This window comes from Sprattus sprattus (assembly GCF_963457725.1).
Source record: "Sprattus sprattus genome assembly, chromosome: 4".
Classification (NCBI taxonomy): Eukaryota; Metazoa; Chordata; class Actinopteri; order Clupeiformes; family Clupeidae; genus Sprattus; species Sprattus sprattus.
In genome coordinates this window covers 32940375-32952741 of record NC_137923.1, presented here as the reverse complement: position 1 = coordinate 32952741, position 12367 = coordinate 32940375, and the positions used below count along the sequence as shown (strand labels likewise).

Sequence of the window (12367 nt, the reverse complement as noted above, 5' to 3'; positions counted from 1 at the left end):
TTATATTATTTGTGTTTGTCTTTTGGCATGAGGGTTCAGATGTGTGGTGGGTGAGCTGTAATCACGAGGGGATCACAGAAGCCATGGCGATCATGCGCCTCGGTTGTATTTAAGACTCAAAGATCAGGGGCTGCTCACGGGGAACTACAATACAACAGAGCACAGAGAGAGAGAAAGTGAGAGAGAGGGAGAGTGAGTGTACTTCTACGGAGTAAAGAGAGGGGGAGTAGGATAGAGAAGGAAAAACAACCAGAAGGACTTCACATGTGATGAGGTACTGAACTGCTGTGGTACACTCTCCAGTGTGTGGCTCTGCCTTTCGTGAAAGATCTGGGGTGGACCTGAGGCTCTCTGAGAAGAAGCTGCTGTATCTCTGTGTTGGTGTTGATTGAGAGTGAGCCAAGGTGAGTTGACATGGCTTATAAAACCTGAGATTTCACTGAGGCAGAAATTGGCATGAGTGCTGAGGAAGAATACCAAAGAAAGCGAATTTCGCAATATTCTCCAGCTGTAATAATTGTCATGACAACAAATTTTGTTGTTAGTAATGCTGTAAATTGTAAAACTGCACAAACATAGAGTAGATGAAATCAGCCTGTTACTGTGTTAATGGATGTTAGAGTAATAACAGACCATGTCTATTGAGTGGGCTTTTGTGTGTGAAGTGCTAGGGTAAGGGGTTCAGTGAGTGGGTGCTAAAGAGGCATCACTGCTGTGGGTGCTCAATCTCAGCAGTCGCTGCTTTGGGTGACCAGGGAATACAGTACAGATTTGTATTATAAGCTTTTTTTTTTATTGGATTTTGCTATTTTCAAGTTCATGGACATCCAGAGAAGAGAGAGTAGTGTGCAAACGTTTAAAATCTAATACGAACACAAGATATTTTAGAGGCATGCATTTGTGATTGTGTGTAATGAAAACATCTTGATATTTAGGATCCAATGTGAATAACTTAATCTGTCCTGGTATACATTAATTTTCAGCAACTGCTACTCTGTATGGGGTTTCTGAGTGATCTTGTGTGTGTGTGTGTGTGTGTGTGTGAGAAAGAGAAAGAAACTGTGTGCATGTGTGTGTTCACAAGTGTGGTCTTACCTCTGAGCCTTTGTAAAAATCCTCTTATTGTGTGTGCTGTAGCATGTGGTGGCCTGTGGTGCTGGTGTGTGTGAGTGCCACGCTGGTGCAGTGCCAGTTCCCCAGGGAGTGTGTGACACCGGAGGGGCTGCGGAGTGGCGAGTGCTGTCCTTCTCCGTTAGGTGGCACAGACGACCCGTGCGGAGCCAGCCAGGGCAGGGGTGCGTGTGTGTCCATCGCAGCCGACAGACGCCCCCATGGGCCGCAGTATCCCCACGATGGAAGGGACGACCGGGAGCGCTGGCCACTGCGATTCTTCAACCGCACCTGTCAGTGTGCCGGAAACTTCTCTGGACACAACTGTGGACGCTGTCGGCATGGCTTGACCGGGCCCAGCTGTGAACAGCGTGTGACAGTCGGTAAGAGAGAGAGAGAGAGTCAGTTGGTCTTCATTTGAACACTAACCCAGGTATATGGGCATCATCACTGCAGACATGTGTGATCATACATGATACCTGGGATGCTATTTGGTAGAGTTTAGGACAAATAATGGGCCATACAATATCAGCTTATATACTGCAGCTCTTATTGTGGTTCTACAGCAGCTTGCAATCATTTATACCCTGACGGAGGCACAATATGGATTCTAGTATAGGTTACTTTAATTGACCAAATAATCTTAATGCTTAAAGAAAATAATTTCAATGCAATTCAATTCCATTTTATTTATATAGCGGCGATAAATACAGTACAAATGGTCTCAAGGGGCTTTACAGAGCCTGAACCCCTTGAAGCAAATAAGAACGTGACAGGGGCAAGGACGAACTCCCTCTTAACAGGAAGAAAGCTTGAGCAGAACCCCTGCTCAAAGGTCATCTGCTTGAGGCTGGCTGGGTAAAAAAAGATAGAAAAAGAGAGGGGAAGGGGGCAGAAGGGAAGGGAGGAGTGGAGGAGAAGAGAGAATCAGAGGCAAGCAGATTAATTCATACATGCATCCGGACAAACATATAAGCATACATGTGACATATACTGGACACATACAGGATTACATGATACATACGAGATGGTATATGCATGCTATAATACAAGATTGATAGTGGCTAAAAATAGAGAGAGCCAGCAAGCATTCAAAGTATTGGTTGTAGAACCACTTCGAAAATAACAACTTCCCAGATATGCCTTTCCTCAACTGCAAAACCCAAAGTATACAAGTGATCCCAGATAACTCAAAGGAATGTGTTGGGTTGTGATATAAGCTGGCTTCATCCAATCATTAAGCAAATCCCACTCGTTCTAACCCGAGCACAAGTAATGTGTATTGTGAGGCATAAACGCCAGTCTCACATTCCTCTCTTGCTTTCCCCCGCTCTCATTCTCCTCTTGAACTTAATCTCATCCTGTTGACCTCTCACCTCCTCACCAGACTGGAGAATTTGAAATACTATGAAATAATAATAATGTACTAATAATGTCCTCTCAGATTGCACAATACAAAATACATGTTACATTTGTAATTATGTGTCATCAATAGGAAACCATTCCCACTATTAGACTAACAGTGTGTTGTTTGTATTTTGACTGCATTGATTCACACAGGGGCTCCATATGATCCCCCATAAAGCATCTACAACATTGTAGATTGTTTTTATGATCCTCCATAAAGCTTCTATAACACTTTTGTTTGTTCTTGCCCTCTAGTCCGCCGTAATGTGATGCAGATGAGTGCAGCTGATAAGCTGGCGTTTATCAATGCCCTGGACATGGCCAAGCGCACTGTTCACCCAGACCTGGTCATCTGCACACGCCGCTACCAGGACATATACGGGCCAGATGGCAACACACCCCAGTTTGAGAACATCACCATCTACAATTACTTTGTGTGGACACACTTCTACTCGGTCAAGAAGACCTTCATGGGGGCCGGGCAGCCCAGCTTTGGGGGAGTGGACTTCTCCCATGAGGGCCCCGGATTCGTCACCTGGCACAGATATCACCTGCTGCACCTGGAGAGAGACATGCAGGTGAGAGAGAGAGAAAGAGAGAGAAAGAATCAGAAGGGACTTTCGTGGCACATGATGTGGGATAAAACTCTGCGTGTGTGTGTGTGTGTGTGTGTGTGTGTTTGTGCGCGTGTGTGCGTGTGTGTGTGTGTGTGTGTGTGTGTGTGTGTGCGTGTTTATATCTAGGACATGCTTCAGGACCCGACATTTGCCCTCCCCTACTGGAACTTTGCCATTGGCGGCAGTGAGTGTGACATTTGCACTGACGACCTGATGGGAGCCCGCAGCAGTTTTGCATCTAATGGCCTCAGCGCCAACTCTGTCTTCTCCCAATGGAGAGTCATCTGTGAGAGTGTGGACGACTACGACACCATAGGCACCATCTGCAACAGTGAGCTTCACACACACACACACACACACACACACCCGCACTCACATGTACAGTCACATTCACTGACCAGTAGAGGGGCCTATTACTGATGAAATCAGGTGACAGAACTTAAACAGCCTGCGGTTCAGCCAGTGAGTTCAAACAATACGTTATTTTAGAGACACAAACACACACACACACACACACACACACACACACACACACACACACACACACACACACAGAGCTGTAGCTCATTCAAGGGTGTACACAAGTTTTCACGTGGGTGGCTGATGTGATCATGACCTCAGGTTGCTCACGAGATGCCAAACTTGACATCCCTAAGACTCTGACGGGCTGGGGGCTTGAAGCTTGAGGCCTTATTTGGGAGAGGGCTGGAGGAGGTCAGAGTGATCAGCACACATCAGACTCAAACACGCCAACACCTCCCCTGGCCACAGGGAACACCAGGAGTCTGTCTGAGGAGCTGCGGCGGCGGTGCTAGCAGTACCAGCAGGGCTTCTATCATTAAGTCTACATTATTTACACTGTGCTGGCACAGCAGCATGGCGGGACAATCCTCAGTAGACTGTAATGAACATCAGTCTTGATTACAACAGGACTAGACAGATAAAATCACACAAACAGATAGTACAGACAGAAAGTAGTCAAACCTCCAAGGACACACACACACACACGCACAAACACACAAACACACGAACACACCCACGCGCACACATGCACACACACACACACACACACACACACACACACACACACACACACGCGCACACACGCACACACACAAACACACATGCACACACGCATGCACACACGCACACACACATACACTCACTCACATTGTGGTTTGTGTACATATGTATGTATGTAGGGCAGTGCAGTAGAGCGTTGAAGCTTGTATTGGCGTCTGTGACAGTGTTATGTTATGTACACAGACACTGAGACCAGTCCCATCCAGAGGAACCCCGCCGGTAATGTGGCTCGGCCCATGGTGCAGCGTCTGCCCGAGCCCCAGGATGTGGTGGACTGCCTGGAGATCAACGCCTTTGACACGGCGCCCTACTACTCCACATCGTCTGAGAGCTTCAGGAACACCATAGAAGGTAACAGTGACATTGTAGCAGGAGACCATAGAGGGTAACAGTGACACTGTAGCAGAACACCAAAGAGGGTAACAGTGACACTGTAGCAGGAGACCATAGAGGTGACATTGTAGCAGGAGACCATAGAGGGTAACAGTGACAATGAAGCAGGAGAACATAGAGGGTAACAGTGACACTGTAGCAGAACACCATAGAGGGTAACAGTGACATTGTAGCAGGAGACAAATGTATCACACGCTAACACAAACTTTCATGAGAGTGTACACACACTATGATATTGTCTAATACAGTGTTCAACATCATCCCAACTGTCAAATGTCTGAAGTGCATTGTGATTTATGTGTTTACGTGTGTGTGTGTGTGTGTGTGTGTGTGTGTGTGTGTGTGTGTGTGTGTTTGTGTGTAGGCTACAGTGCCCCTCAAGGGGGATATGATCCTGTGGTTCGTAGTCTGCATAACCTGGCCCATCTATTCCTGAACGGCACAGGGGGTCAGACGCACCTCTCTCCCAATGACCCCATCTTCGTTTTGCTGCACACCTTCACCGACGCCGTCTTCGATGAGTGGCTGAAACGACACAGTCCTGGTACACACTCCAGCTGCACACACTTAGATCTGTCTTCGCATACACACTCCAGCTGCACACACTTAGATCTGTCTTCGCATGAATACAAATGGACCATAATCAATGTTAACTTGCAAGGAGTGACTGTCATTCAGATGTCAACGAGCCATTTCTATTCTTTCTAACAAGCTAAGTCTATTCTGTGTAAAAATTCCGTAAACATACCCATACAACATTACCAATTAACCCTGTGACATGACATAATGAGCTGTTTCTGAAATCTGACATCAATAATAGCAGCCTCCATTGCAACAACAAATATATCCCTGGACAGGTGAGGTGGTGTACCCAGAAGAGAACGCTCCTATTGGACACAATCGTCAGTTTAACATGGTTCCGTTCTGGCCGCCTGTGACCAACGCTGAGATGTTTGTGGCAGCTCCAGACAACCTGGGATACAGCTATGAGGTCCAGTGGCCCAGTGAGTACCCTGAGACACATGCACACATGAACACCTACACAGGCACACACACACATATGGACTCAACCTCTCCATATACACATATGGACTCATTCTCTCCATATACCCTCACACAACAGCCTGTGGTCTGTAGGTATTGAGCTTTGCATCCCTCTCTCTTCCTAATTCTGTGTATTTGGTGGTGGATTTCTGATTCCCATAGCTCGTCCCTACACCCTGTCTGAGATCATCACCATAGGGATTGTTGCCGCTGTGCTGGTGGCGGCCGTGTTGGGTGCAGTTGTTGCGTTTGCGGTGCGAGCAAGGTCCTCCGAGGGCCTTGAGCCGTTGCTGGGGGAACAGTTCCGCCGCTACTCGGAGGATGTACGGCGAGTGGATAAGGTCCAGTCAGTGGTCTGAGGGTGTCGGGGAGGTTGTCTGTATTCTGCTTTTTTAATTATTATTCCTAAACCCCCTCTGGGGAAATAAAGTTACACTGGTTTTAAAACTTGTATCTCATTTTTCCTTTGTCTTTCTGTGTGTGTGTGTAAAAGAAAAGAGACAATGGCCTGAAGTGAAATATTACTGTTTTACTCTCTATAAACTGTATCCTGCGAGCTTACACATTTCATTGCATCTGTGTTAATATGAAAATATCTCTAATTTATGAGGGAGATATTGTGATTGAGGGCATAACCCATTATTTGCGTCCCACTAATTGCAAATCAGGAGCCAGACGTGTTCTCATATTTTGCATACAGCAGATATGCTCCAGTGTAAAATGTCATCCAGAGCTATATTAAAGGATACTTTATGAAAGGAGAAACACCACATGGGGCACTTCTGTTTTTTTCAACATGGTAAGAACATCAGAGGCTGCAGCTGGGCTTCATTAGTGCTCAGCAGACAAGTGTGACTCCCCTGCCGGAGGAGCTGCCTCAGACCATCCATCGGCAGCCTGACTACAACAAAAGGGGTCATTTGCATGTCTTTGAGGTTGTAGCTAACAGTAAATGGACGACTGGGACCAGGATGAATGGAATGCTCGGTTACCCAGCAACCCTGTGCTGCTCCTTGGCAGTTTCAGCCAGGAGCGCAGGGAGACGCTGCTTTGAGGAGACCATCATTCTAGACAGAGCCTTGAAGGATGGAGAATGAAGTAGCCCAAACATACCTCTCTGAATGAGTGTACAGGCTCAAATCAGACAAAACAAACATTGTATCCACAGCTGTGACTTCCTCCAAGGTCATACTTTACTTTAATTACTTGGTAAGTGTTTTTTGGTCCATTTAAAAAGAATTAATCTGGTCGTTTTGTCACCAACATCCACATGCTAGGAGCAGCACATTGTCATAAAGCAGAGGAGTGCCATTTGGTGCAACGAGATCTCAAAGCCTTGGCCAAGAGATAATGTAGGATTCTGGTAAAAAAAAGTGTGACTGGCAGTTTCCAGTCTGTGGAGACCCTGATGATAACAGGGGCAGCACAGTGGCCGTTGGCCATCCCATTACCGTGGCAATAACTGTGCCTTCAGCCTGTTCTGCTCACTGTGGAAGTGAGGATGAGCGAGTTCAAAAGCACCACACAAGGTGGCAGTATTGTATCTTGACAAATTGTTTCACAGTTGAATGAGCAGGACAGGCTGGTGTAACCAGACCCAGCGAAAACTGAGCTTGGAGCAATAGGCGGGCAGGGCCAGGCTAAGAGCAGGTGCCTGAAAATTGTGAAATTAAATTGGATTTATTAAAATAAAATAAAAACTATAAATCGATTAAATTGGAGTTGGATTAATAGCTACATTTTAATAATGTAATACGCCAAATGGGCCATGAAAAGGGACGTGTGTGTGACCGTTTTTTTCCAGTTTAATATCGCTGGGGCCCTACGGTTTGAACTGCAGTTCAAAGTCAGGGCGCAAGTCAGGTGGTGGGTTGACTCAAAGAAAGGGGGGGGGGGGGGGGGGGGGACCTCTTTTAAACGCTATTTATAATATGAACGCATATTACTTATCTATTTATTTCGTTATAGAATGATGAAATCGCACAATAATGAGAGGATTTGGAATTTGCTTTTGGATAAATCTGGTTTATGGTCATATTGAAGTGATTTTCAATCAGTATAAAACAAAGGGAACACACACCCAAACACGCGCGCGCCTCAGAGAAACTTTAGGTCTCTGGGGACATCATCAGTTTGCATGAGACGTATCGCCCAGTGCTACCCAGGGGCTTTCGCGATCGATCTTCTACGCCGCCAAGCGGACAACAATCCTGTTCGCTCTCCAATTCAGTTGATTTACACACATGAGGCGAGTCGTGGGATTCCGCCACCGTGGTGTACTCTGACTGGCATCGGCAAGGGATGGCCACTGGATGAAGTGGGCTAACATGAGTCCCCTGTTTGTAACCGCTGTGTGTGTGCTGTTTGCTTTGTCTGTTTCGGGATCTCTGGGCAGCGACGCTTCCTCGTTTATTCAGCCGTTCAATGATTGTATTCGCAGCAGAGGGAAGGCGGGATTCTACCAAGGCTCCGTGGATGTAACTGAGTCAGGGGGAAAATGCATGAACTGGAGCGAGGTACCCGGAGTTACCACTCGGTATCCGGGCAAAGGTCTTGGAGACCACAATTTCTGTCGAAACCCAGACGGCAGGATTCGACCATGGTGCTTCTTCAGAAACGACAGAGGAAGAATAGATTGGGGTTACTGCGACTGTAAACAAGGTAAGATTAAGGTACTATCATGTATTTGACCTAATAGTTAATAAAATCCCACTATGTCAAAGAATTTAAGTCGTGAGTATATGGACACAAACACCACGCACTCACACCTCTGCATCCTGCATCCTACAGAACGCACATGACAAGTTCAGACACATCTGAGCTTCGTTTGTTGAGGTATCCCTGAGGTGAAGGTATGCATAACAATTAGCCTATGCCCTTACTAACTAAGTTCTCTTCACAGCAACAAACATACACACCATCCATACAGTACATTCAAACAGACCTTTAAAGCGCGGAAAACGCTCCGTATTGATTGGTTTAGTCCCGAACTATGTATTGTAGGCCTACAACAACTCCACTGAATGAGATGGCTCTAAATGATCTATGATCTATGACCTATGATCATCTTAGGTAAATCTGGTAGAATGGTTTCAGACAACGTATAACGTTGCCCATGTGCCACATACATTCAGCAGGAGAGTTAGGGGTAAAGTGAGCACAGTTTCAGTTAGGATCCCTCCTGTTGGCATCCACACGCTTAAGATAACAGGAACGGCTCGTAGGGTGTCCAGCAGAGGCTAGCTGACGAAACAGGGTATTTTTAGCCTGATCAACTGGTACGTGTAACAAGACATAGTTATACTCAAAACGTGATCACAGCAATGGCATTTGCTGTTGAGATTTAAGTATAGGCTATGTTGGAATTTTTTTCAAAGCCAAGTGCAACATAAATATATGATATGATATTATAAGATTAACAAGCAATAATATAAACTGTATGTAGTCATTCTTTTTGAGGAATGATTGTTTAGATGACAATATTATATTTAACCGTTTCTGGTGCCCCTTTTTGCTGTGGTAACTACATTTTATTTTACAGTGAGGATTTTATGAATTATGTGTTCTGAAATGCTTAATTTATTTATATTGTACCTTATAAGTTGCAAATAAAACTGTTGTTACTAGGATTGCATGCATTATAAGGATGACAACAAGACTGACAACGTGTAGAAAGTTAGAGAGACATGGGCCATATTACCTATAATTGAGAGAGAGTGGGAGAGAGAACGAAAGAAAGTGTGCAAGTGCTGACAACACACTTTTGACCCTGGACTCCTAAAATTCTCCCCCGAAGGATGTTATGTGGAGGGCAAACTTGCACACAGAAACACTTACACTTACACACACACACACACTTACTTACACACACACACACACACACACACACACACACACACACACACACACACACACACACACACACACACACACACACACTCTCTCTCTCTGAGGGAGACGAAAACACACACACTGACATTTACATTGAAAAATTTACATTGAAAAATGAGTAACCAGGTTTTTTTTCTTTTCTTTCCACCAACAGAGCACTTTGATTGGTTTAGTCCCGAACTATGTATTGTAGGCCTACAACAACTCCACTGAATGAGATGGCTCTAAATGATCTATGATCTATGACCTATGATCATCTTAGGTAAATCTGGTAGAATGGTTTCAGACAACGTATAACGTTGCCCATGTGCCACATACATTCAGCAGGAGAGTTAGGGGTAAAGTGAGCACAGTTTCAGTTAGGATCCCTCCTGTTGGCATCCACACGCTTAAGATAACAGGAACGGCTCGTAGGGTGTCCAGCAGAGGCTAGCTGACGAAACAGGGTATTTTTAGCCTGATCAACTGGTACGTGTAACAAGACATAGTTATACTCAAAACGTGATCACAGCAATGGCATTTGCTGTTGAGATTTAAGTATAGGCTATGTTGGAATTTTTTTCAAAGCCAAGTGCAACATAAATATATGATATGATATTATAAGATTAACAAGCAATAATATAAACTGTATGTAGTCATTCTTTTTGAGGAATGATTGTTTAGATGACAATATTATATTTAACCGTTTCTGGTGCCCCTTTTTGCTGTGGTAACTACATTTTATTTTACAGTGAGGATTTTATGAATTATGTGTTCTGAAATGCTTAATTTATTTATATTGTACCTTATAAGTTGCAAATAAAACTGTTGTTACTAGGATTGCATGCATTATAAGGATGACAACAAGACTGACAACGTGTAGAAAGTTAGAGAGACATGGGCCATATTACCTATAATTGAGAGAGAGTGGGAGAGAGAACGAAAGAAAGTGTGCAAGTGCTGACAACACACTTTTGACCCTGGACTCCTAAAATTCTCCCCCGAAGGATGTTATGTGGAGGGCAAACTTGCACACAGAAACACTTACACTTACACACACACACACACTTACTTACACACACACACACACACACACACACACACACACACACACACACACACACACACACATTGAAAAATTTACATTGAAAAATGAGTAACCAGGTTTTTTTTCTTTTCTTTCCACCAACAGAGCACTTTGTACACTCATATCTTGTGGTCCTCTCTAAATGTAGTTAAACAATTAGCAGTAGGTAATATGGCCACTTTATCAGTAGTAATGCCTTAGCATAATGTAATATAGAAGGAGAGGGAGAGGTTGCCCGGAATGGTGTGTGGGATTTTGTTTTGTTTTGTTTTGATGAGTTATGTTATGGTTGGTTGTTATGGTGCATGCGAATTGTAGTTATACCAAGATAGCAAGGTGGAAGGATACAACAACAGTGCACAACTGGCCAGCGACAGCCGCAACATGCACCGCATGCTGTACCCGGGATCCACAAAGGCCCACCAACACAATAAAACGTGCGCTGTGTGTATATTCTTGCGATTTGCTATTTAATGAAAGACAAACTCATACAGACTATAGTGATTTTGAGAACATGAAGTTGTGTTTACAAATAGTTCAAACAACAATTTTGAGACTTTTGTGATACAGCCATTAAATACACAGCCATACACACTTCATCTCCAATAATAGATCTAGTAATTTATCTTGAAATGCAAGGGGGCAGAATAATTTTGGTCATTTTTCTGGTCGAAATTCTGGGTTGTGATAATCTCTGATTGTGGAGTGGGACTACAAAACTGTATGCTTATCTTTATCCTGCTCTTGCAATTCAATAAAATGTGGAACAAGCATGTTAAATATTTTAAAAGTCTTGAAGGATACAGGAACATTAAAAAAAAAAAAAAAAAATGTTATTTTCATGTCCTCAATTCCTATTGGAAGGAAGAAGAAGACGAGATTGAGTGTTCACTTTAAGTTCAAGTATACTTATCATCCAACAAATGTACAGTGTCATTTTGATGGAGAGGCTGAAAACACTGACTGTTGACACTGGGCAGAGACACTGAATGAAGATCAATTGTCATCATTAATTAAATGTACCTCTATCAGACAGAACTGGGGGAAGTCGGATAAATGTTGACTGTGTACATGACATTACAGCAATGTGTGAATAAAAGGTTTATTTTGTTTTGGTGTCAGTAAATGCAAGTAATTAAAGTAATGTGAATATTTCACTATTAGGAGCTTTCCTCTGGTCTTCAACAGGTTTTGCCTAGTGATAGTTGAAGCACCGCAAATGGTACATGGTGGAGACTGTTGGACAGCGTGTCAGAGCTGGAGAGCCTGTAGGGATGGGTGTATCTGACCTGAGCTTGTTTGTGTGTGTGTGTGTGTGTGTGTGTGTGTGTGTGTGTGTGTGTGTGTGTGTGTGAGGGTGTGTGTGTGTGTGTGTGTGTGTGTTTGTGTGTGTGTGTGTGTGTGTGTGTGTTGCAGGCTCGATGCGTCTTCAGGGTGGCAGGTCTCGTCTGGAGGGTGCGGTGGAGGTGTATCTGAATGGAGTATGGGGTTCCATTTGCAGTAACAGCTGGGATGACCGGGATGCAGCCGTGGTCTGCAAACAGCTGGGCCAGGGGTAGGGAACTCAACACACACACACACACACACACACACACACACACACACACACACACACACACACACACACACACACACACACACACACACACACACACACACACACACACACACACACACACACACACACACATATACACGGAGAGAGAGAGACACACATCAGCACACACAAGTGTGGGAGAAAAGTCAGACGAATACA

The 12367-nt window shown here is 44.4% G+C and overlaps 2 protein-coding genes across 2 annotated transcripts in view; both read left to right on the top strand.

The window, feature by feature from the left end:
- Nucleotides 1-277: 277 nt before the first annotated feature.
- Nucleotides 278-6013, top strand: LOC308364042 (5,6-dihydroxyindole-2-carboxylic acid oxidase-like; the record flags this gene model as incomplete). Its single annotated transcript, XM_080836991.1, has 8 exons — nt 278-404; nt 1138-1493; nt 2773-3095; nt 3261-3465; nt 4401-4568; nt 4975-5154; nt 5468-5614; nt 5817-6013. Exons 2-8 carry the CDS (start codon nt 1139-1141, stop codon nt 6011-6013), a joined length of 1575 nt encoding a protein of 524 aa, XP_080693117.1. The 5' UTR covers nt 278-404; nt 1138.
- Nucleotides 6014-7966: 1953 nt separating this feature from the next.
- prss12 (serine protease 12) overlaps nt 7967-12367 on the top strand; it is a gene marked incomplete at both ends in the record, with an annotated part of 38034 nt that continues 33633 nt past the window's right edge. The window contains 2 exons of the mRNA XM_080836990.1: nt 7967-8315; nt 12028-12166. Coding sequence (XP_080693116.1) covers nt 7967-8315; nt 12028-12166 — 488 coding nt within the window. The remainder of the gene's footprint in view (nt 8316-12027; nt 12167-12367) is intronic.